Source organism: Chiloscyllium plagiosum, chromosome 22 (genome assembly GCF_004010195.1).
Source record: "Chiloscyllium plagiosum isolate BGI_BamShark_2017 chromosome 22, ASM401019v2, whole genome shotgun sequence".
Classification (NCBI taxonomy): Eukaryota; Metazoa; Chordata; class Chondrichthyes; order Orectolobiformes; family Hemiscylliidae; genus Chiloscyllium; species Chiloscyllium plagiosum.
Genome location: NC_057731.1, coordinates 26,093,284 through 26,119,336, shown reverse-complemented (window position 1 = coordinate 26,119,336; position 26,053 = coordinate 26,093,284). Strand labels below are relative to the sequence as shown.

At 39.5% G+C, this 26,053-nt stretch overlaps 1 protein-coding gene across 1 annotated transcript in view; it reads left to right on the top strand.

The window, feature by feature from the left end:
- Nucleotides 1-26,053, top strand: part of dock1 (dedicator of cytokinesis 1) — a 575,757-nt gene that overhangs the window by 421,827 nt on the left and 127,877 nt on the right. The window contains exon 34 of the mRNA XM_043713153.1: nt 10,632-10,732. Within this exon, the coding sequence (XP_043569088.1) occupies nt 10,632-10,732 (101 nt within the window). The remainder of the gene's footprint in view (nt 1-10,631; nt 10,733-26,053) is intronic.

The following is a 26,053-nucleotide window of genomic DNA, read 5'->3' as shown; positions in this document are numbered from 1 at the left end:
TCGAAGGAATTGCAAAACCTGCACCCACACCACCTCCCTCACCTCCATCCGAGGCCCCAAAGGAGCCTTCCACATCCATCAAAGTTCTACCTGGACATCCACCAATGTCATCTATTGTATCTGTTGCTCCTGATGCGGTCTCCTCTGCACTGGGGAGACTGGACGCCGCCTCGCAAAGCGCTTCAGGGAACATCTCCGGGACACCCGCACCAATGAATCCCACCGCCCTGTGGCCCAACATTTCAACTCCCCCTCCCACTCTGCCGAGGACATGGAGATCCTGGGCCTCCTTCACCGCCGCTCCCTCACCACCCGACGCCTGGAAGAAAAACGCCTCACCTTCCTCCTCGGAACACTTCAACCCCAATGGCACCAATGTGGACCTCACCAATTTCCTCATTTCCCCTCCCCCCACCTTACCCCAGTTCCAACCTTCCAGCTTTGCACTGTTCTCATCACCTGTCCTACCTACCAATCTCACTTCCCACCTATCCACTCCACCCTCCCCTCTGACCTATCACCTCGATCCCCACCCCATTCATCAATTGTGTCGTTGCTACCTTCCCCCACCTTCCTCTGTGACCTATCACTTCCATCCCCATGCCCATTCATCTATTGTACTCTTTGCTACCTTCTCCCAGCCCCACCCACCCCCCATTTATCTCTCCACCCTGCCTCTATTCCTGATGAAGGTCTTTTGCCCGAAAGGTCAATTTTCCTGCTCCTTGGATGCTGCCTGACCTGCTGTGCTTTTCCAGCACCACTCTGATCCAAACTCTGGTTTCCAGCATCTGCAAACCTCACTTTTGCCTTTACAAGGATGGTGTCAGGGTTGGAGGATTTGAGCTATAGGGAGAGGTTGAGAGGCTGAGGGGTGACCTCATAGAGGTTTATAAAATCATGAGCATGGATAGGATAAATAGACAAAGTCTTTTCCCTGGGATGTGGGAGTCTAGAACTAGAGGACATAGGTTTAGGGTGAGAGGGGAAAGATATAAAAGAGACCTAAGGGGCAATGTTTTCACGCAGAGGGTGGCATGTGTGTGGATTGGGTTGCCAGGGGAAGTGGTGGAGGCTTGTACAGTTACAACATTTAAAAGGTATCTGGATGGGTCTGTGAATAGGAAGGATTTGGAGGGATATGGACCGGATGCTGGCAGGTTGTCCTAGATTAGGTTGGAATATCTGGTCGACGTGGACGAGTTGGACCGAAAGGTCTGTTTCCATGCTGTACATCTCTATGACTCCATGGTAGAAGATGGCCATGCAGGGTTGTTTCATTGGATGTGAACGTAGGAGAAATGGTTAGTATGTTTGCAGATGAGACCAAAATTGGAGGTGTATGGACAGTGAAGAAGGTTCTTGATCAGATGGGCCGGCTGAAGAGTGGCAGATAGAGTTTAATTAGATAAATGTGAAATGCTGCAGGACTTAATGATAATGTCCTGGGGACGTTTGATAAACAAAAGAGACCTTGGAGTGCAGGCTCTTAGTTCTTTGAAAGTGGATTCACTGGTAAATAGGCTAGTGAAGAAGGCGTTTTGTATGCTTGTCTTTATTGGGCAGTGCAATGAGTCTAGGACTTGGGAGGTCATGTTGCAGGTGTACATAACATTGTGTAGGCCACAATTGTAATACTGCGTGCAATTCTTGTTTCCCTGCTGCAGATGTTGTGAAACTTGAAAGGGTCCAGAGAAGATTTACAAGTTATGTTGCCAGGATTGGAGGGTTTGAGCTATGGGGAAGAGGCTGATGTGTCAGAGGCTGAGGGATGACCTTATAGAAGTTTATAAAATTATGAGGGACAAAGATAGGGTAAATAGACAAGATCTTTTCCCCAGGGCAGTGGAGTCCAAAATTCAAAGGCACAGGTTTAACTTGAGAGGGGAAACATTTAAAAGGGATCTAAAGGGCAACCTTTTCACACAGAGGGTGATGCATGTCTGGAATGAGCTGCCAGTGGAATTGATGGAGGCTGGTGCAATTACAATGTTTAAAAGGCATCTGGATGGGTATATGAATAGGGAGGGTTTACAGGGATATGGCCTAAATGCTGGCAAATGGGATTAGATTTATTTATGATATCTGGTCGTCTTGGACGAGTTGAACTGATGTGTCTGTTTCCATGCTGCATATCTCCATGACCCTTCTTCAGAACTGTGGACTTCAGAACTTAGCAAAATGGTTTTGCTGAGTTTTTCCACTAATCTCTGTTTGTGTTTCTTAATTCCAGCATCCACGGTTCCTTGGTTTTTTAGTCACTTTTGCTAGTCACCACAAGTCATAGAAGTATTATAAGGAGGATGTGGAAGCTTTGGAAAGGGTGCAAAGGAGATTTACTAGGATGTTGCCTGGTATGGAGGGAAGGTCTTATGAGGAAAGGCTGAGGGACTTGAGGCTGTTTTCATTAGAGAGAAGAAGGTTGAGAGGTGACTTAATAGAGACATATAAGGTAACCAGAGGGTTAGATAGGGTGGACAGGAAGAGCCTTTTTCCAAGTATGGTGATGGCGAGCACGAGGGGGCATAGCTTTAAGTTGAGGGGTGATAGATATAGGACAGATGTCAGAGGTAGTTTCTTTACTCAGAGAGTAGTAAGGGTATGGAATGCTTTGCCTGCAACGGTAGTAGACTTGCCAACTTTAAGTACATTTAAGTCGTCATTGGACAAGCATATGGACATACATGGAATAGTGTAGGTTAGATGGGCTTCATTTTGGTATGACTGGTCGGCGCAACATTGAGGGCCAAAGGGCCTATACTGCGCTGTAATGTTCTATATATACGACACAGAAACAGACCCTTTGGCCCAATTCAACCATGCCAACCAGATTTCCTAAATTGATTTAGTCCCATGTGCCTATGTTGGTCTATATCCCTCTCAACCTTTCCCTTTCAAGTTCCTGTCTAAATGTCTTTTTAAATGTAGTAATTAATCTTGGAAAAAGTAGCTATAGCTATATTATTTGATGCTGTATGTTGTCCTTTTACTGATCACAGATACAGAAGATTTGAAATATTATCAGACTTCTAGCACAATGCAAATCAATGGGCCAAATGAATCCCCATATAAAAGAATTTCCATGTGTTATGCTACTGTTATAAAGGCATGTGTTCGTTCATTACTCTGAATCAGTTCTATAAACCACTTTAAGTCACAGTTTGATAAATGTGTATTCTACTGTTTTCTAAATCCTTGGAGATCACGAGAAAACTAATGGCATGTCATATCAGTTAAAAGTGCAATGATGAACATTTCATTTCAAGTCCATGGGTTAAAATCTTACCATACATTGATCATATGTTTTTTCTTTTCTTTTCATTATCATTACAGCGCAGTACAGACTCTTCGGCCATCCATGTTGCGCCGACCTGTGAAACCAATCTGAAGCCCATCTAACCTACACTCTTCCATTATCATCCATCTGTTCATCCAAAGACCATTTAAATGCCCTTAAAGTTGGCGAGTCTGCTACTGTTGCAAGCAGGCCATTCCACACCCTTACTCCTCCTGAGTAAAGAACCTACATTTAGCATCTGTCCTGTATCTATCACCTCTCAATTTAAATCTATGTTCCCTACTGCTAGCCATCACCATCTGAGGAAAAAGGCTGTCACTGTCCACCCTATCTCATCCTCTGATAATCTTGTATGTCTCTATTAAGTTACCTCTCAACCTTCTTCTCTCTAACAAAAACAGCCTCATGTCCCTCAGCCTTTCCTCATAAGATCTTCCCTCCATATCAGGCAACATCCTGATATATCCCATCTTCACCCTTTCCAATGCTTCCACAACCTTCCTATAATGCGGTGACCAGAACTGTATGCAATACTCCAAGTGCGGCCGCACCAGAGTTTTGTACAGTTACAACATGACCTCATGGCTCTGAAACTCAGTCGCTCTGCCAATAAAAGCTAACACACCATATGTCGCCTTATCAACCTGGTTGGCAACTTTCAGGGATCTATGCACGTGGACACTGACAGTTGTGAGGAACTAGAGTACATTTGCATGGGAATAGTCTTTTGGAAGGACGTTAAGGAAGTAACGGATTAGAAAAAACAAACTCTTAACTGTTTTTCAATGAATAATGCATACCTGTAGACAGAGCTGAAAATGTGTTGCTGGAAAAGCGCAGCAGGTCAGGCAACATCCAAGGAACAGGACAATCGACGTTTCGGGCAGAAGCCCTTCTTCAGGAAGGAGGCTTCTGATTTGTTGTAGGTACTGGTTGTCCTGGTTGGGTCCAAATTTTGTTGGTCGGAATGTAGTCCGGAGTCCGTGCGGGATCAGTCGGTTCCGTAGGCAGGTGTTGAGGAAGGAGATGTGGCTGTGGTAGTGGGTCTGTTTGAGAACGTGGCTGAAGAGCTTCTGTGCAGAGGAGATGACCTGGGGTGTGCAGTGAGAGAGGGACTCACTGAAATCCTTGTATAGGGAGGAAGAGAGCTTCTTCAAGGAAGGCATCCTTGTAAGAGGATTCGCAGTAGGTTAAAATCTTCTCCTCTACCTGTAAACAGAGTCTCCTTCACTAGTTCAGCTGCAGACATGCTATGCATCCGCTAGTGAATTGCAATTTGAATTAGTTGTTACGCATGATCATATTGGTTTCTCTACAGTCACTGCTAGACCTTCCAGCCTGTTTTCGGTGATAAATTACGCAGAAACCCACTTCCATTCAAACTGTCTAATATGTGAGTGAGGGAGCTTAGACTAGTTATTGAACCAAAGGTTCCATTTCTGTGTTTCATGTTGTCAGGATATGTAAAGTACTTCACATATGACAAGTTACCTTTGAAACCTGGTCAATATTGCTTGACAAACAAACAAGGAGAAAGTGAAGACTGCAGGTGCTGGAGAGTCCAAGTTGAGAAGGGTAGCACTGGAAAAGCACAACAGGTCAGGTAGCATTCAAGATTAGATTAGATTCCCTACAGTGTGGAAACAAGCCCTTCGGCCCAATGAGAAGTAAGAAAGTTAACGTTTCGGGTAAAAACTTTTCATCACAAATGTTGGGGCAGAAGGAGGCTGAGATGTTCGGGAGGGTGGGGCTGGGGTGAACGTATGGGAAGGCGATAGGTGGATGCATGTTGTGGGTAACTGTGATAGGTCGGTGGGGCGGGTAGAGCAGATATGTGGGAAGGAAGATGGACAGAGAGGACAGGCTAAGAGGGTGTTGCCGGGTTGGATCAGGAATGTGGAAGTGGTGACTACTGAGGTCGATGTTGATACCGTGTGGTTGAAGGGTCCTAAGGCGGAAGATGAGGCGTTTTTCCTCCAGTTGTCGGGTGACTTGGATTTGGTGGTAGAGGCGGTCCAGGGCTTGCATGTCCTTGGGGGGGGTTGGTGGTTGGCCACACGGTAACATGTCTAGCGTAGTAAAGTTAAACAGATACAACAGTTCTATTGTTGATTTAAGTTTTGCTTGTGACTTCCTCAATGTATTCATATATCCAAAAATGCTTTTTATAATAGTCAATGGCTGGAAATTGCCAACATAATCTCTGTTGTGGAGCTGCTACCTCTTAATGCAATGTGTCACAGTTTCAAAGCAGATATATATTGAGATTTTGGATGATTAAAGATCCTGTGCTACATACTACCTTTGCATAAGTAAATTGACTATGCCTAAGTTGAATGGCCTGAGACTCTATTTACTGAATAATTAGATTTTGTGCCCTGAAAGGGATGCTGTTTCTCCCAACCAACAAGTGAATGCTTTCTGTAGGATATGATCTAAAACAGATTATCATCTGATCTACTAAAATTCATCTTTAAGCATTTTATTATGTTAGTACAGAAACATTTCTTGAAGATGTTTGGAAGAGGACATTACTTCAACAATGTCCTGTAGTGAAGAACTCTTGAACTGTCCCTCAGGACTTCTTGTTTTAGGTAGGAATAAGCAATGTAGGTGTACTTTTGGCATAAAAAGTAGAGGAATCCTCAGTTTAGCACTTCTGTTATAAAAAAAAAAGCTATGTATACAAATCAACTGCTTTTGTCCAGGTTATTGTAGTCTAATCAAAAAGATAGCTGCCAAATGAATACAGATTAGTAATAAAAACTCCAGTAGAACATTCAAAGATAGTAGTATAACTAAAGATGGACATATTAGGAGAAAGGACTAAAATCAAGCTAAGAAAGTTGTTTTTTTAGGAGGGCTGGAAGAGGATGTGTTCATGGAGGAAGGTCCAAAGCTTTGACATGAGGCATCTAGAGCATGGTTGCCAATTGTAGGTGGAGAGAGTAAGGTTACACAAGAGGTTGAAATCACATAAATTAAGACGTTTCAGAGGATTGTATGGCTAGAAAATGTGATAGAGATAAGGAAGGCTAAAGCATTGAACAGATTAAGGGATTGGGAAGATAATTGGAGATCTTGGATAATGGGAGGACAGTGTGGGGTAATAAGCACAAAAGTGATGACCGAGCAGCCTTGAGTGTAGAACAGGATACAGGCAACAGAGTATTAGATAATCTGAACTTTATGAAGAATGAAAGATCAGAAGCCAACAGCAGAACAATGGTAATTTAAATGTCATAATCAGGACTGTAGCAGTAGATATGCTGAAGAAAGGCAGATACTTGCAATTTTATGGTGGTCAAACAAGGCAATCTTCTTGATTGAGAAGATATTAGGTTTGTCACACAGCTACAAGATTAATGAAGAATTTCAGTTTGGAAAGTCTGGTATAATCTGCAACAGCATCCAGAGAAGGGATCAAAGTACAGTATTTTGAAAGAACTTAAGAACACAGCTTCCACTTTCTCTGTTTAATTAGATGAAATTGAAGCTCATCCAAGACTCAGTTGGATAGTAGTAAATGTGGGAGTCAAGACAAGTGATGGAGAGATAGAGTTCACTACTATTGGTAAAAGTCTGTAAGCTGTCTCCCTGGGCTCTGTTTTAACCATGTAAGTGAATGAGTTTTGAGTAAGTTACAATTGAGCACTGTAATTTAACCTTTGGACTGCAAACATTTGTTTTGAATAAAATAGCATTATAAGAAATCAAGACTGATGCCACTCCCTTGTACTCATACAAGTTATACTAATTGATTTATAGATTTAACAAAAAAGCACCACAGTTCCTGTCTTTATCAGTTATTTCTTTATTTTTCATTCACAATGGAATGGGTGTTATCGGTAAGGCCAGCATCTGCTGCCTGCTCCTAATTGCCCATAAGAAGGTGGTGGTGCGGTGCGTTCTTGAACCACTGTTATCTGTGTCATGCAGAATTGCTAGGAATGTAGTGTTGCAGGTTTATAATCCAGTGGTAAATTACATTTCATGAATTTATTTCTACATTTTGCATGATGCATTTCTTTTCATATTTGAATTATATAAATTAATGGTCTTTTCTGCAGAGTAAGCCAACTGTAAAAGTTGTATTCGGGTAAAGATACAATTGCCCTTCTTCCAAACACACTGAAAAGTAAGGAGCAGCTTCCTAATGAAGCATGTAAACAACATCTAACCTCTACCCAGAATTACTGGCAATTTTGAAATCTACCAGTCCTAAATTAATAGCACATGGCTGCGTTTGGAATGGAGGTATACCTGTGTAGAATTTGACCCAGCAACTGGGTGACAGTGAATAAAATGACTTGAAAAGCTTTTGTTTAGTATTTTCCATTTGTTTGCTTGTCTACTTCTCCATTGCTTTTGAAAAATTTTAAAATAACATCTTTTTTCACATAATAAAACATTAAACTCTCAGCATTTCACACTATTGTAAGCACGCTGTTTTTTTGTACTCCAGGCATTGGTGCTTACAAAAGCATATTATCATTAATCAAATTGTGACATTTGCCAATATTTATTTTTATTCAAGAGATTGAGGTCAAAGCTAGGCATTTGAATAAACATGTCTGATCCTCCCTACTGGAGAGATTTTTTCACTATAATTGTATGTTAAATCTACAAATGAATTAGCATATCTTGAATGAATAAAATGTACTGGCATCATTCTTGTGATTCTTAGTAATATGATTGCCAGTCATCTTATTTTAGATGATTCATAAGAAAATTGTCAAATTGCATCTTGGAAATGTTCTTTAACTGCAACAGAATTAGATTAGCATTCAGCAATAGACCTCTGTTGGTGTCTGATTATGTGAATATGATTTAGGTGTACATTATGTGAAGCAGTAGATTAAGTTAAATTCATACTTTAATAACTCCATACTGAAATTATAAAACATGGTGAAGGACTGAGACATTTCTCATGCAGCTTTCACAATCTAACCATTGTCTTCAATAAAAGAGTTGAAAAGTATGGTGCTGGAAAAGCATAGCAAGTCAGGCAACTTCCAAGGAGAAGGGGAGTCGACATTTCAGGCTTTCCTGCTCCTCGGATGCTGCCTGACTTGCTATGCTTTTCCAGCACCACACTTTTCGACTCTGACTCTCCAGCATCTGTAGTCCTCACTTTCTTCAGCATAAGAGTCATATAAGAGCCTATGAAAAGTATTGACATCTTAGAGAATCGCATCTCGAAGAACTTAGGGAACCCAGGTCAGAGCTATATAGGTGGAATCTATATTCTGAGGCCTCCAAGAAAGGGAGAGTTATCTGGGGGCATTTGATCTAGGAAGCAATTGCATCCCATAGATTAGGAAATGGTATAGGTTTAGTTAGTAGGAATAGGAGGATATGCAACCGAGGTAGGTAAGAAAACTGCAGATAAAACTGGTAAATAAAGGAAGTTCCTACAGCATCTACGCACTTTTCAGGTCAAAGCACAAATTTGAAAATTGTGTATGATTTGTTTGCATCTTTGTCTGGGACATCCCAGCATGTCCCCTGTTGCCATAGGGAAGAGTCGCAAGCGAGGTAGTCTTTTGGGTTGTTTGTTTGTTTTTACACAGGCTCAAAGAATGAGCAAAAGTTACTAGTATTGTGTGCTGAGACCAATGGTCAACAACTATCAGAAACAATAGTTATCTGGCCAACTACAAGTGGACGGATCTTGCAACATCACATATTTTGGAATCAGCAGTACAATGAGGAGAAACATACCTAGATTTGATCCCAGAAGTGGTGAAGAAATTCTCAAGCTCCTGTAATGTATAGGGCAACTCTTGGCTGGAAGTCAAAATGAAAAGAGGGAATGTCTTCTTCAGATTTTTGGACATAAATGATAGGGTTTACAGTTTGTTTAATTGTTATGCAGTAATTTTTTTTTAGAATGTGAACTCTTGTGCAGTATTTTAATTAACTGAGAATTCAAATTCATTTTTAAAAGTAGTCTTTCCTGAGATTGTATAAGTGTGATAGCAGTTTCTGTTTTCGTGTAAAGAATGAATGACTATGAAAGAGCAAAGACCATAATTACAATGAGAAGTAGGAAGTAGAAAGTTTATTCTGATTGTACTGTTAATATATCACAGAGCAGTTTTACAGCATAGCATTCTTTGCAAACTCCCCAACATGCCCTCTAATGCTTTATTTTGTACATACTTTCTGTGAAAACAAAATTCATAGCACGGTGAGTTACCAAATGTAGTGCTTTACAAAAATAAGGCATCACACCAGAAATACTCATTTTGTGCAATTGAACCACATGCTCTTTTTATTAATAAGTATTCTGGATTTGAAATTACTAAGTATTCTGGGAATTGAATATTATATCTACAAAATATTGCTTGATCACGCTCATGGTCTATGCACTGTAAGAATCAGTGAACATGTGAAAACACAAGGGGTAAGGTATGTATGGGTACTGTTTGTCATTTCCAAAGGTGCATGCAATGCTTGTGAGGACATTAGCATGAGTATCCCAAGCTAACCGACCAGCTATAATGTGGTATCAGACCTACCCTGCCATTTTGGGTCTTATGGCTCTGTTTCTTCCTTATGCAAAATTGAGCATATGTTCAGCTGCCTGAGGATTCCTTCACCAATACTTTTTAAAGGCATCACCATCCCTTACCTATATTAAATCTTAGAATACAAATGTCATCAATTTCAAGCGAAAAGAGAGTGATGACGAAATAAGAGGTCTGGCAGCATCTGGCAGAGAAAAGAATTGATGTTTTGAGTTCAGTGACTCTCGTCAGAATCATCTCGAAGGGGCTGATGGCCTTCTGCTTCTGTTTATTACACTTCAATCTTCTTATGTTGCAAGATGCTAAAATATTTGGCTGGATTTTGCAGTCCTTACATATTACAGTTATTTGCATTTTTGAAGCCATTGCAGTTGCTTCTTTTGTGCTGGAACTTGTACTAATTAATAATCTATTTCAGTGTCGTGCCCTGTACAGCGAAGCTGCAACCATTGTCAACTGGTAGGCAATCAGATTGAAGGACCTTAACTCAGGTGTGCAAAGCCTGCTTGAAACAGGAAATCTAAATTTGAATATTTAATTGAATGCCAAATTAAGGATAGGATGCAACTGAAAGGTGGGTTTGAAAGAAACTTAAAAAAAATCTTTAGGATTGTTTATCTTTTTGGTTAATTTTCAGCAATAATTTACTTCTAAAGGAAATGAGACTCCTTGTTTATAAAAGGTCATTTTCAATGTTTGAAAAGTTGTTTGGCAGTATTCAAGATTTGTAATCATTCCATGTCTCCTTTCACTGGTGGCTTTACTTTTTAGCTTATTTTCTTTTACTGTCTAATTCACAGTTATGGAACAACTACTTTCACTTGGCTGTTGCTTTTCTCACTCAAGAATCACTTCAGTTGGAGAATTTCTCTGGTGCAAAACGAGCCAAGATTATCAGCAAGTAAGTGAATTATTGCAAACTCGTGATAACCGAACTTCTTAGACATTGTCCAGTTCTCTGTAAATATTTGAAATATTTTCTTCATTTCTACACTTTGAACATTTGGTATCTATATCTGTATGTATATTATTTTTAAAATATTTAAGTTGTAATCTTACACCAACCACCAATAGGAACATTATTATGAAATTGCCAAGAAGGTTTTCCTTTGGAGAATGAGTATCTTGCTTTTTAATCCTGTAGTTGATTAGATTTTGTGACATCTGTCAACCAGCTTGTAAGCTTTAATCCTTGTTCAAACTTTCCAAATATCGGGACTCGAGCTTAGTTAGACCTTTTAACTGTAGTTAAGGGACATTACTCAGAAGGCAGCCGTTTCATCAGCTCTGAGCGGTTCTATCTTCCACCACTGCTCCCCAATGCAAGATCCTGATTTACCATCCAGAGGAAGAAACTCCAGAAGTCTGTATTGCCTACTGGTACCAATATTCAATACATCTGCTCAGGGATGCATAGGAAGTTTTAGTGGGATGGGGAATTTCCAACTGTCATGATCCATGTTGACACCAATGACCTAAGTAGGACAAGGAAAGAGTTTCTGGTTTGATGATACGAGAAGCTAAGTACCAAATTGAAGAGCAGAGCCCAGGGGTAATAATCTCTGGATTATTTAACTAAATCACAAGCTATTGATGTAGGGCAAATAAGATGAGCGAAATGAATGCATTACTCAAAGACTGGTGTGGGAGAACTTTCTGCCAAATCATTGGGTACTGGCATCAGTACTGAAAAAGGTGGGACCTCACCACTAGGATTGTCTGAAGAAGGGCTTCCTGAAGATTCTCCTGCTCCTCGGATGCTGCCTGACCTGCGCTTTTCCAGCAACGCATTTTCAGCTCTGATCTCCAGCATCTGCAGTCCTCACTTTCTCCTTGTCTACACCTGAACCAGGCTGGGCCTCTGATAGTTTCAAAAACCATGTAACTCAGGAAATTGAGAAGGCTGTAAACTAAATAATGTAGAATCAATCTTTGATAGCTGTGAGAAACATAATAATATGGAAAATGAAGTTGAAAAAATGAAGGAAGCAACAATGGGAATAGACCTATGATTACACCAATAATCAAGACGGGATGTTACAAAGATGACAATGACAAAATTAAAGGCATTCACTTGTGAACAGCCTTCATAACAAAAGAAGCAAAATGATAGCACACATTGCGATAACTAATTACAGAGTCATGGCTGCAGGATGACAAGGATTCAATCCTGAATATTGAGGTGTATATGAGATGGGTATATTCTTCTTCAAGAAGAATAGGATGTGGGGGGATAGCACTGTTAAATCAAAGATGGTTTTGGTGTAATAGTTAGAAGTTAACTCTGTTCAGAAGGTCAGAGTGGATTTGGAGGAGATGTGAAATACAGAGGCGCCTCAATTATCCAAAGGACACGGGTGGGGAGTATTTTGTTCGGTTAATCGAATTCTGGATATTCGAATGCCGGATAATATAATTTAACCAAGCATCGGGACCTTGTGATCTTGCCAGATAATCTGATATTTGGATAATCGAATGCCGGATAATTGAGGTTCCTCTGTAGTTGGGGCGAGAAGTTGCTCGTACAAGTAGCCTGCCAGACCCCTAATGATTGCCACAGTGTAGTGACAAGTGAACAAAAATAAATATTGGGTGCTTGTGATAAAGAGATGGGAATAATTATAATCTACATACAAAGTGGAAAAATGAAATTGACAATGGTAGCCTTGATGAAGAGTTAATAGATGCTTCAGAGATCATTTCTGACAGCTGCATGTTCTGGAACCCATGTGAAAGAAAATTTTACTAAACATGATAATGTGTAATGTGACAATTAATTAATAATCTCAGAGTCCCTAGGTGCACCTATCATAATATGGTTGAATTATACTTGGTTTGAAACATAGTTGGCGGAGTAGTGGGTCTAACTCTCATATTTCAAACTTAAATGAGAGCAGCAATATGAACAAAAAAGTTGAGCTAACTCAGAAGTCAATAGGATAGGAGATGGATTAATAGAGTGGCATGCATTCAAAGAGGTATTTCAGAATACTCTGAATAAATGTATTCCTGCTATAAAGAAAAGTTATTCATCTGTAGCTATGCACATCATCAGACTTAAGGTAAATGCATCTTAATGCAAAGATGAGATAGAATTCGGATGATTGGGAAGTGTATAAAGAACAGCAATGAATAACAAAAGGTTAATCGAGAAAAAGAAACTATAAGAGGAAGGTAACTAGAAATGTAAAAACAGATAACAAAATTCCTATAGGTATTTAGAAAGGTATAAAATAAATCAAGTGTGTTTTGTTTTTCAGTGAATAAGAATGGGGAGTCCGTAGTAGATCATAAGGAAATGACAGATATAATGATGAATTATATTGCTTCTGTTTTTGCTGTCGCCCACATTTAAAAGAAACAATATGATTAGAGCTTTAAGTCAGGAGATGGGAGTGAGAGAGGAACTTAATGAAATTAGAAATTATAATCACCAGGCAACTGATGGATTTGTGGGCTGACAAGTCCACACATCTTGATAAACCTGATAAGAGGTTGCTAATGAGCAGGTTGATGCATTGGCATAAATATACCAATATTTAATAAACTCTGGAAAAGTTAGTTAAACTGAAAACTATCAAAAATAACTCAAGAAGGAAGTGAGCCACAGAATGGGTAACTACATGTCCATTAGATTGTTGTGGGGAAGGAGTTGCAATGTCATTAAAGAGGTTGTCAGTGACCACTAAGAAAAACTCAAGGAAATCAGCAAGAATCAGCAAAGTTTTGTAAAAGAGAAATCAAGTTTGACTAATTTATTGAAGTTCTTTGAATTAGTTTCAAGCACTGTGGAAAAAAGTATAAGCCTGTATAAGTACTATACTTAGATTTCCTGAATGTATTTGACAAGGTGCTGTTTGAAAGGTTGTTGTACAAAGTTCATGGAGTAAGGAGTGACAAATGAGTCTGATTAGAGGTTTGACTAGCTGGCAGAAAACAGTATGCATAAATAGGTCCTTTTCTTTTCTAATTGGTAGATACAATGAGTGAGGTCCAGCAGCGGTCTGTGCTGAGATCACAGCTTGTTGCAATTTGTATCGACTAGTCGAGGCATATGAGAGCTAAATTTGCAGAAGACACCAAAACTTCTGGTATGTTGTGAAAAGGAGAATGAAGACAGATATAAGGTTGAGTGAATTCACAAAAACTGGACAGATGGAGTATCATGTAGAAAAAGATGTGATGTTCGTTTTGGTGGGAAGAATAAAACAAAAATAGAGGATTATTAAAGTACTGCTGCAAAATTCTGAAATTAGAAGGGATTTAGCTGAATTGCAATAAGTTGGTATGCAATTGCAGCATGTAATTAAAGGCTAATATGTCATCCTTTATTATGAGTGGAGTTGAGCATAACAGTCAGTATGTTACATTTCAGTTATATAGAACATTCATGAAATCACATCTTGCATACTGAATGAAGTTTTAGTCTTCTTTCCTAAGGAAGGGTGTAAAATGTGCTGGAAGAAGGTCAGTGGCAGTTTACTTAATATCTGAAATATGTGAGTTAACTTATGAGAAAATGTTAGAAATTGCTTTCAGGAATTTAGAAGAGTGGGGTTTACTTGATTGAAGTATGTAAAATCCAGACTGGTCTTGACAACGTGGATTCAGATAGATATTTCATTGGGTGTGAGCCCTGACCTGGGAGGAGTTATTTAAGAATTGTCCTTTTAAGTTGGTGACGAGAATTTTTTTCACTCAGAAGATTGAGAGATTTTTGAACATTCTACCTCAGAAACCAGTGGAAATGAGGTTATTGAATATTTTTAAGGTTGAAAGAGATTGATTCATTTGACTATCAAGAATCTAAGGCTATTGAGATTAGATTGCAATGTGAAGTTCAAATCGCAAACAGATCAGTGTGATCCTGTTGAATACTGGAACAGGCTTGAGGGGTGAATTGCCTACATCTGCTCCGAATTCTTACATTTGTATGCAAATGATCCAGACATTCAAGTATTTATATTCTGAGTTTTCATCAGCGTACACACTGTTCATGGTCAAAAGCAATGTCAGTTTCATATTGATAAGTTAGCAACAGAATATTAATATGTAGTAATATTTGTTAAGGTCCTGCCAATCTGGTATACAAATTTGATTTCGTGCTATTACTTATCTCCAAATATAAAAATGTAGTAAAAATGCAATGTTGAGCCTTTAAATTTATATTTGATGTCACAGCTATTCTCATAAATTATGCTATTAAATTCCAGTATTGCACCTCGAAAGTCTGTCGTAAGTATGGCATAGCTGCAAACAATGTTTTGATGTATATTTGGAATTATTATTGAGCTGTTAACATTTCTTTGTCAATTCATCAAAGCTATCACTGAAAATAAGGTATTGTTCTGTTGTTAGGAACTGAAAGTAATCTTTTGTCTCAATGTGTTTGTGCTGTGAATGAATTAAGGCTCAATTTAGATAACTATCTATGTAGTCCTGATATAAACTCCAATAAACATTACCGACCTGCAGGTAAACTTCATAGTTCACTGGGGGAGAGGTGAATCATTTCACTTGTGTATTTTCAGGTATTCTTTCTTATATTCTCACCTTTCCTGAATGTGGCAACCCAGGTAGGGCATAATTCAAAGCCTTGAGCACTTCTAAGCACACCCCTAATGTATCACCCAACAAAACCACTTTTGTGTGAAAGTTCATATCATTGTATAATTTTTGACAATGGTGGGAACTTGTCTTTGTGATATCCAAAACATACAGTTTTCTTTATATTGCAAGAGATAGCAAACAGTAGCGAAATCCTAATAGAAGTAGAGTATAATGCTCATCGCTGCCGCAATCACAGTTGCCAACCAATTTGATTCATTCCACTTGATGTCTAGAAACAGCTGAGTACATTGGGTGCAATAAATGCAATGACCGTGACGTTATCTGTAGTGATAAAGAATTGTGCTGTAGAATTAGCCATGTGTCCAAGCTGTAAGATGGCATCTACAACACTGGCATATTTACCTGGCAAAGTGGAAAATTGCACAGGTATGTCCTACCCACAAAAGCAGGATAAATTCCATCTGCCCAATTACATACCCATCATCCTAGTCGTCGTCTTCAGTAAAGTAATGGAAAGATCTGTTTAACTTGCATCGAACTAAAGAATCATGGTGGACTTTTGAAAATTCAGTGAAGATTTTCAGCAAGATTTTATTCAAATCTGCTGGATTTGAATTATTTTATTCATTCCTGGGATGTGGGAGTTACTAACTAGGCTAACATTTATTGCTCATATTGCCCTGGTGGAGATTGTGATGGTGTGGATCCTCGCAGTGGTATATTTCCAAATCGGGATAATGTGTGGCTTGGCGGGGTATTTGCAAATGATAGTGTTCAAATGTGTATGCTGCCCTTCTGATTCTACATGGGTCAATATCACGGATTTGCAAGATACCGGTAGTAGGCCCTTAGTGAATTACTGTAGTTCATCTGTAGCTGGGAAAAACTGGTGCAATTATGCATCAGTGTTAAAGGAATGCAAGTCGAAGCTGATGGATTTAGTGCTAACCAAGCGGGATTGCTTTGTGGACAGGTACTGGGAATCAGGAGGTGCATTACTGTACAGAAGTCCAAACCTCTGACCTGCTCTCTACAGTATTTTAATGGCTGATCTAGTTCAGTTTCTAGTCGATGGTAACCCCAGAATTTCGAAAGGGATTCAGCAATCATAATACCATTAATATCAAGGATAATCAGAAGATTTTCTTTTGTTGGAATTGATCATTGCCTAACATCTGTCTGATGCAAATGTTATTTGTCACTTAACAGTCCAAGCCTGGATGTTGTCCATGTCGAGTTGCATAAGAACACAATCTTTTTCATATCTGAGGCGTCACAAACAACACTGAAAGTTGTGCAGTCATCAGAGAACTGCTCCATTCCAAAAAAAATTGTTCATGGGATATGGGTGTCCACGTCCACACCTCTTACTAATTCTAATTGTCCAGAGGCCAGTAAAAAGGCAGTTTCATTACTGTCACATATAGTCACATATAGGCCGAATCAAGTAAGGAAGACAGATTTCCTTCCCTAAAGGACTTTCGATAGCCAGATAAGTTTTTACACAAATTGAGAGTAGTTACATGTATAGATTTGGCTATCTTTTTATTTATTTTGTTGAATTATATTTCAACATCTGTCATATTGGGATTCAAAACCATGACCCTGGAAGATTAGCCTGAGTTCTGAATTACTAAGTCTAGTGATATATCAACAACACCACCTTATGATAGAGGGAAGGTCATTGATGAAGCAGCAGAAGAAGATTGGGCTTTGTAGACTGCCCAAATGGATTCCTCCAGTGATATTCTGTGGCTGAAATGTTTGACCACTACTAACCACAACCATCTTTCTTTTTGCTACTTGAGTTTTCCTTCTGATTTCCATTGACTGCCATTTTGCCAGGGGTTCTTGATATCATACTTGGTCAGATCCTGCCTTGATATCAATTCTAAGTTGCACGTCAATTCTAGAGTTTATCTATTTTGTCAATATTGAGGTCAGGAGTTAATGAGGTCAGGAGTTAAGTGGCCTTGGCAGATTGCAAACTGGGTGCCAGTGAGTAATTTATTCCTTTGCAAGTGTTCCTTGATAACATTATCAGCGACCCCTGTCATCACTTGCTGATGAGCGAGAGTAATCTGATAGGGTGATAATTAATTGGATTGGATTGATTCTGCTTTTTAGGGACAGGACACGCTTGGGAAATTTTCCACATTGTTGGGTAGATGTCAGTGTTTTATTCGTGACAAGGAAACTCCTGCTCGTCACCACTTTTGCCTTCTCTCAGTTGATGAATAATATTCCCCCATGTTAGACACCAGTGGTAGAAATATTTAGGCAAGTGGGAGTACAGGATGGGGATTACAATTACTAATCAAGTTTGCCAAGTCTCAAAGGACTTGGCTGCCAGGCAAGCCAAACCTACTTGAACTCATCCTCACTTTCATGTCACAGAAAAATCTGTTCATGTCAATATTAATTGGAATAACAATCAAACAATCATTGTTGAATGTAGCCCTATCTTCACATTAAGGACATTTTCCGCAATGTTAGATATGATGGATTCCGGGCATCCATGAGACACTATGGGCTGTTACCAGCAACAGAATTCTAAATGGGGAGACAATTCAGAAATCTGAAGTGCAAAGGGACTTGGGAGTCCTAGTCCAGGATCCATTTGCAGGTTAACTTGCAAGTTCAGATAGTAGTTAGGAAGGCAAATACAATGTTGACATTTATTCTGAGAGGACTAGAACACAAAAGCAGGAATGTATTTCTGAGGCTTTATAAGTCTCTGGTCAGACCACATTTAAACTACTGTGAGCAATTTTGAGCCCCATATCTCAGGAAGGATGTTTTGGCCCTGGAGTGGGCCTAGAGGAGGTTCAGAAGAATGACCCCAGGAATGAAAGCCTTAATGTATAGGGAAAGTTTAAGGGCTGTCAGTCTATACTCGATGGATTTTAGAAAGATGAGGGGGGATCTAATTGAAACTTTCAGAATACTGAAAGGCCTTGATAGAGTGGATGTTGGGAAGATGTTTCCATTAGCAGGAGAGACAAGGACCCCAGGGCACAACCTTAAAGTAAAAAGAAGACCCTTTAGAATGGAGATGAGGAGAAACATCTTCAGCCAGAGAGTGGTGAATCTATGGAATTCATTGCCAAAGAATGTGGAGGCCAGGTCATTGAGTTTAGTTAAGACAGAAGTAGATAGGTTCTCGATAGCTGAGGGGATTAAAGGTGGAGAAGGCAGGAAAATGAGGTTGAGAAACTTATGAGCTACGATTGAATGCAGAGCTGGGCTGAATGGCCTAATTTTTGCTCCTTTGTCAAATGGGCTTATAATAGCAATTCAGCATAATCTGTAACTTAATGACCTATTGTATTTCTTATTTTTCAATTAACATCAAGTCAAATGACCGACTTGAATAAGGAGTGTAAGACCAGGACCAGCACGAAGCATGTCTGAAAATGAGGTGTCAAGCTACAACACTACCTGCACGTTGAACAATGGAAGCAGCATGCTATAGACAGAACTGAGTAGTCCACACAAGTAGATTAGATCAAAGATCTGCAGACCTACACTTCTAATTGTAAATATTGGTGGATAATTAAACCAGAAGAGGAGGTCCTGAGAGTGTCCCCAGTCACAACAATGGTGAAGCATGATGCGAGTGTAAAAGACAGGTGAAGGTATTTGCAATCATCTTCAGTCAGATGATCCATCTCAGCCTCCTCCTGAGGCATCTGTCATCATTTGATTTGATAAATTCCTGTGATATTAAGAAACGGCTGAGTTCACTGGATACAGCAAATGTTATGGATCCTAAAAATATTCTTGCTGTAGTGCTAACAATTTATGATCCAGAAGTAAACAAACTTAAAAAACGGTACACATATAAATAAACAGTAGCATCTGTCTACCTGACAAAAAAAATAGAAAATTGTTGAGGTATTTTTGTTTGAGGTGTTCTTGACCTTAGCAAAATGATAGAAAAAGTCTTCTGAGAGCAACTACCTCAACAAGGACTTGCTAACCAATCTTAAGTTTGGGTCTGTCACAGTCATTCACCTCAACTTTACTACAGCCTTTGAATAAGATGAAAGTGACTGCTGCTGAAATCAAGGCAGCATTTCACCAAATGTGGCCTCTAGGATAGCTAGCAAAGTTTAAGTCAGTTGAACATAACGGAGGAAAAAGTTCTATTGGCTGCAGTTCCACTAGCACAGAAGATGACAGTTGTGAATGTTGGAGGCCAATCATCTCAAAGTCCTGCACAAACAAAAACAAAAGTTGCTGGAAAAGCTCATCAGGTTTGGCAGCATATGTGAAGAGAAATCAGAGTTAACATTTTGGGTCTGGTGATCCTTCCTCAGAACTGATGGTAGCTAGATAAATGCCCGTTTAACTGCAGAAGATAAGGTGGGTAGAGGGGTTAAGGAATAAACAATAGATATGGATAGAGCTCAAAGGGAGAGAAGAACAGTTGGACAGACAAAGGAGTGGATAAAGATCTGGCTGGGAGTCTGAATAGCTGTTAATGAAGATTGTTAGTGGGTTAGCAATAGGTTGTGTGTAATGGCAGACTATGTGATAACAAGGTCTGGTGTGTGAGGTCGGGGGCTAGGACATGGGATAGTTTAAGCCCTAAAACTATTGATTTCAATATTGAGCCTGGAAGGCTGCAGGGTCCCCAAGCAGAAAATGGTGTTGTTTTTCCAACTCGCTTTGAGCATTGCAGCAACCCTGAGACAGAAATGTTGGCCAGCGAATAGGGTGAATTTTTGAAGTGGCATGCAATGGAAAGCTCAGGGTCTTTTTTTTTTGCAGGCAGAATATAGATTTTCTGCGAAGTGCTCACCCAGTTTACGCTTAGATTCCTCCATTTAATGGACACCACATTGTGAGCAATGAGTGCAATAAATTATATTGTGAAAAGTGCAGGTAAAGTGCTGCTTCACCTGGAAGGTGGGTTTGGACCCTTGGATACTGAGGAGGGAGGACGTAAATGGGCCGGTGTTACGCTTTCGGCAGTTGCAGGGGAAGGTCCTGTGCATTGATGCAGGAGTTCTTCAGGCAATGTTATGAAGACACACATATTTGGCTTAGTGACCTTCCAGGCCAAAATGTGTTCACTGGTGATTGCTTTTGTGTTAACTTCCTTTTGCAACCCCTAAGTACTGAAGCAATTAATTTCCATTGGCAGCAAGTCCTGGACAAAATTCTGGCATGTGCTGATATGTAATGGCAATGCACAAGTTCCAGGCAATGACCATTCTAATAAGAGAGAGGTTAATCACATTCCTTCGCGATTCAAAGGCATTGCTATCACCAAATCTCCAACCATCACCTTTCTTGGAGCTTCTATTGATCAGAAACCTAGGGCCAACCACATAAACGCAATAGCAACAAAAATACATCAGAGGCTAGATATTCCGTAACAAATCAGCCTTTCCATCAAAACATATGTCTGGTGTATGATAGAACTTTCTCAATTTGTTTGATGAAACATGGATGCAGTGTATACCATTTGCAAAATATACTATAACAACTTAAATATGGTTCATTGATAGGACATTCAAATTCCAATGATTTCTATCACATGGAGTAACAAGGATAGTATTGTGCATGGGAACGGCCCACATCCAAGTCTTACACTTTGCTAACTTGGAAATATATTACTATTCATTGGAGGTCATAATCCTAGAGTTCCATACCTAACAGTACTGCATGTGTACCTACATCACAGGTGGTGCAGGGGTTAAAAAGCTATCAACGCCATACTCTGAAATGGTCAACAGTTATTGACTCTGCCAATGTCCACATCCCTTAAGTAAATAAAAAAAAGGTTTCGCTCAAAGAACAGTGTTCCACAATTGTAATAATTGGACTGAAATTCAAATATTTGTAAATGGAATGACTTGTAATATCAATAATAATATAAAGTAAACTAAATAATACTTGCTTAATCTAATATAAATACAGCAGCAATTATAGTGTAATAGTCATTTAGCATGGACGCAAACCCTTCGGTCCAACTCGTCCATGCCAACTAAGTTTCCCAAACTGAACTAATCCCTTTTGGCCCATATCCCTCTAAACCTTTCTTATTCATGTACCTGTCCAAATGTCTTTTAAATGTAATTACACTCGTCTCTACCACTTCCTCTGACAGTTAATTCCATATATCCACCACCCTCTGCATGAAAAAGTTGCTCCTCATTTCCCTTTTAAATCTAACCCTCTCACCTTTTGCTTGTGCCTTCTACTTTTGGTCACCCTACCCCGAGGCAAACCCCTTGGTGATTCATCTTATCTATGCCCCTGATGATTTCATAAACGTCTATAAGGTCACCCCCTAGCCTCCTACGCTCCAGGGAAAAAAGATCCCAGCCTATCCAGCCTCTCCTTATAACTCAAACCCTGCAGACCCAGAATCATACTTGTAAATCTTTTCTGCATCCTCTCCAGTTTCTGTGGCAGGGCAACCAGAATTGTATGCGGTACTCAAAAAGTATCCTCCCCAGGTCTTGTACAGCTGCGACATGACATCCCAATTCCTATACTCAATGTTCTGATCAATGAAGGCAGTGTGGGAACGAAGGAATTAGGATCGTTTAACATGATCATGGCTGATCTTATCCTAGTCTCAACTCCATTTTCCTGGCTGCTCCCCATATCCCTTTATCTAACTTTTCAGCAGACGAGCAAGTGTATCAAACCCTTCTTCACCGTCTTATCTATCTGTGGCCACTTTCAAGGAACTATGTGCCTGCACCCCTCGGTCTCTCTGTTTGACAACACTCCCCAGGGCCCTACCATTAACTGTGTAAGTCCTGCCCTGGTTTTTCTTACCAAAATGCAAGACCTCTCATTTATCTAAATTAAACTCCATCTACCACTCCTCAACCCATTGACCCAGTTGATCAAGATCTTGCTATACTCTGAGATAACTTCTTCACTGTCCACAATACCACTGATTTTGGTGTCATCTCCAAATTTACTAACCATGCCTCCTATTTGCTCACTCAAATTGTTTATATAAAAAGCAAACAACAGTGATTTCAGCACCACTAGTCACAGGCCTCCAGTTCAAACTACAACCCTCCCTCCACGACCCTCTCTTTCCTACTGTCAAGCCACTTTTGTATCCAATTGGCTAGCTCTCCCTGGATACCAACGTTTCACTGGAACCCCAGAGATCAATGCACCTTTTATTGAATTCCTTTCATGGCTACTCTCAAAACCCCTCTTTCCAAGCACTTGCCAATTTTATTTTGGCCTCCAATTTCACTCATTAACCTATTCAACAGTGAATGTTTGAGAAAACGAATCTGGAATATTCTGGTACTTAGGGCTTTGTGTTACAATAGTACCATAGTGCCTTTACCTACTAAACCATGGAAAGCTCAAGTTTTATATCAAATATTTTAAGTCTTACCATATTCACCACTGCAAAGTAATTTTAAAATTGCATTAACAATAATAGAAAATTCACTCCATTTACTACACTTAGCAGACAACTAATACCTAAAATTTTCTTCTGCTTTTCTCCTCTTGTGTCTAGTGCTGTATGAGGCAGACACAGCATGTGTTTATACCTGTTCACAAAGCTAGACCTTCCTGGAATAGGTCGAATATGTGCTGTTTCACATGAAGCATAACTGACCAGGAAACTCAAGCTTATCCACATAACAAACATCATGGCAGTCAAGTCCTGGACTAGGAGTTGAATGTGAATTTTCTGGTTCAGAAGTCAATATGCTATTCAATATGCCATAAGACTTATCCATTGAAAACATTAGAGCATAAATAAATCAGTAGAATTGTGTGTGAATATTAATATCATTGTATTTGAACTTCTGGGAAAACATAGCTTTCAATGAAAACAATATTCCTGCAGTAATTTCATTTATAAATGAAAGTAGTGAAAAACCGAGAATTTTATTCCAAGAATTTTAATGCCATACCTGTTGTCAACAGAACTGGAAGACAAACTTTGCGACTTAAATTTAGTCATTTTAAAGATTTTTTTTGCAATTGCTTATATTTTCTTACAACAATGCCGATCTGTAAGGCACCAAATAGTCACCAATTATAGCTCTGTCAGCCATGTTGATGCAATACTTCCATAGACATTAACGATAGCAGATGGAAAGAGTTAATACCCTGTGGGTTTATGCCGTAACAAAATCCATTTTTAATCTATTAGAAGTTGTCAGGCAAGGAAAACAGATATTCTTCCAAGCTTAATGAGACATCATCTGTGAGCCAAGATAAATGAAGAGTACAATGGTTCAATGCAGAACAAAAATAGCATAAGAAGACAGCTGTCAACATACATACAAAAAAAATTAGGTCAACAGACATGAAATCTATTAAATCAACTTCCATAGTGTTCTGTCCAGTCAAATCTACTGAACTTTGTGTCTTTTGATTAAATTGTGTTACATCTTGAAATCTATTTTCCCATTAAATAAAGGATAGGCTCAATCAGTTTAACTGTCAAAACATATTATGTATTGTGTGTTAATATGATAACTGCACATCTTTAATCCAGATGCCTCCCCATGTGTGAAACACTGACAGATAACTGTTTCTCACAGTATCTTTATTTTTGTTTACTGAAGAGAAAATAGTAAGTGATTTCTGTGCTTAATTCAAATGATCAAAGTTGAATTTCATGCTCCCATAGGGTAATCAGGATAAGGAGATGAAAATCAGATTGAATCTTACCATCTACTGGAAGTAAAGATACGTTTGGGTAGAGTTGCTATGTTTCCATAGTCAAGCATTGACTGACATTCCAGTGCTAATTTTAGCTCAAGACAATTTGCAACCCTGAGGCCAATGGAATAAATGTTGAACTCTCCCTTACTAGTTTGAAACCATGTTAACTCCCTTGACTCATTTCGAATGACTAGATCCAACTCCTAGCTAAACATGAAATCAATTAATTAGTCAGGTCATTGGGTCAAGTCTCCGTAAATATGTCAGGAGGACTCATCCTAATACCCATGGGAATAGTCTGTGGAATATTAGATGAAGAGAGGGCTCTGTTGCAGGGACAGGGAAGCATGGCAGAGAGAGGGCCAAGAATTCCTTGTGGAGCCTGGAAAAGCAGTCCTCCTCTTAGTGACCCGAAATTCTACACCTACTGATCTTTGGCTCAGGCATTTTCAGAAGAAGTTGACATTAGGTTAAAAAAAACATGTAGCTAACTAAGAATATAGTTGGGGTCCAAATGATCCTTTGAATCAAGGTCCCACCCACAGAAGTTTAAAACCGGTGATGGACACACGTGCAGTGTAGCTCCAGTTAAGTAAGGCACTACTGATTTTTTTTTTAAATGACTCTCCCCAACCCCAGTTCACGCTTTGTTCTCATTGAGGGTGGGGTTTCTAAATCAAGGTGAGTACGTTTATAGAATGGCCCTCCATACATGGGATTAGCATAGCGAACCTTTTCTGGACTACCTCCAATACCAGTGTATCTTTCCTTAGTTAAGGGAACCAAAACTGTTCACAATATTCCAGCGGATGATCTGACTAGTGCCTTGTATATTTTTAGCAAAGCCTCCCTTCTTCTACTCTTCATTCCATTTGAAGTAAACAATAGCATTCCATCTACCTTACATGCTGAATTTGAATACTAGCATTTTATGACTAATGGATGAAGACAAAATTCCACTGTCCCATAGCATTCTGCAATCTTTTTTCATTTAAATGATATTCAGCTGCATTATCCTTCCAGCCGAAACATATAGCCTCACATTTTCCGACAGTATATTCAATCCTCCCAGTTTTGCCTAGTCACTTAACCTGCCTATATTCTCTGCATCACTACTGATCATCTACATCCCTATGTCCCTTAATTCTAAAAATTATTGATCTCTATACTCAGGAATTCAAAAAGTTCATGATCCTCTGTAGAAATTTCTCCCCATTTTAGTAATAATGACCAACGCCTTATTCAGATACTGTGACCACTTGTTCTAAACCTCAACCAAGGAAACATCCACCCAGCGTCTATCATGTTAAGACCCTTAAGAGTTTTCTATGTTCAGCTGAGATCTGCTTCCAATCTTCTGAATTCTCTGTAATTTAAGTCTGTCCTACTCAGTTTTACTTCATAAGACATAATGCTCATTGCAGAAATCAGTCTAGTGGAGATGTATTAGCAGTTTCTCCAAGGAAAGGATTCCCAGCTGTGGGTTGCATATTCCTGAGGTTACAGGAGATATGTTTGGGAAGTAAGTAGGAAAATATATTAAATAGTTGGTTTCAAGTATGATTTAAATAATTAACTGTTTCTTGCTAAGGTCATAGAGTCGTAGAGATGTACAGCATGGAAACAGACCCTTCGGTCCAACCCGTCCATGCCGACCAGATATCCCAACCCAATCTAGTTCCACCTGCCAGTACCCGGCCCATATCCCTCCAAACCCTTCCTATTCATATACCCATCCAAATGCCTCTTAAATGTTGCAATTGTACCAGCCTCCACCACATCCTCTGGCAGCTCGTACCACCCTCTGCGTGAAAACGTTGCCTCTTAGGTCTTTTATATCTTTCCCCTCTCACCCTAAACCTATGCCCTCTAGTTCAGGACTCCCCGACCCCAGGGAAAAGACTTTGTCTATTTATCCTATCCATGCCCCTCATAATTTTGTAAACCTGTATAAGGTCACCCCTCAGCCTCCGAC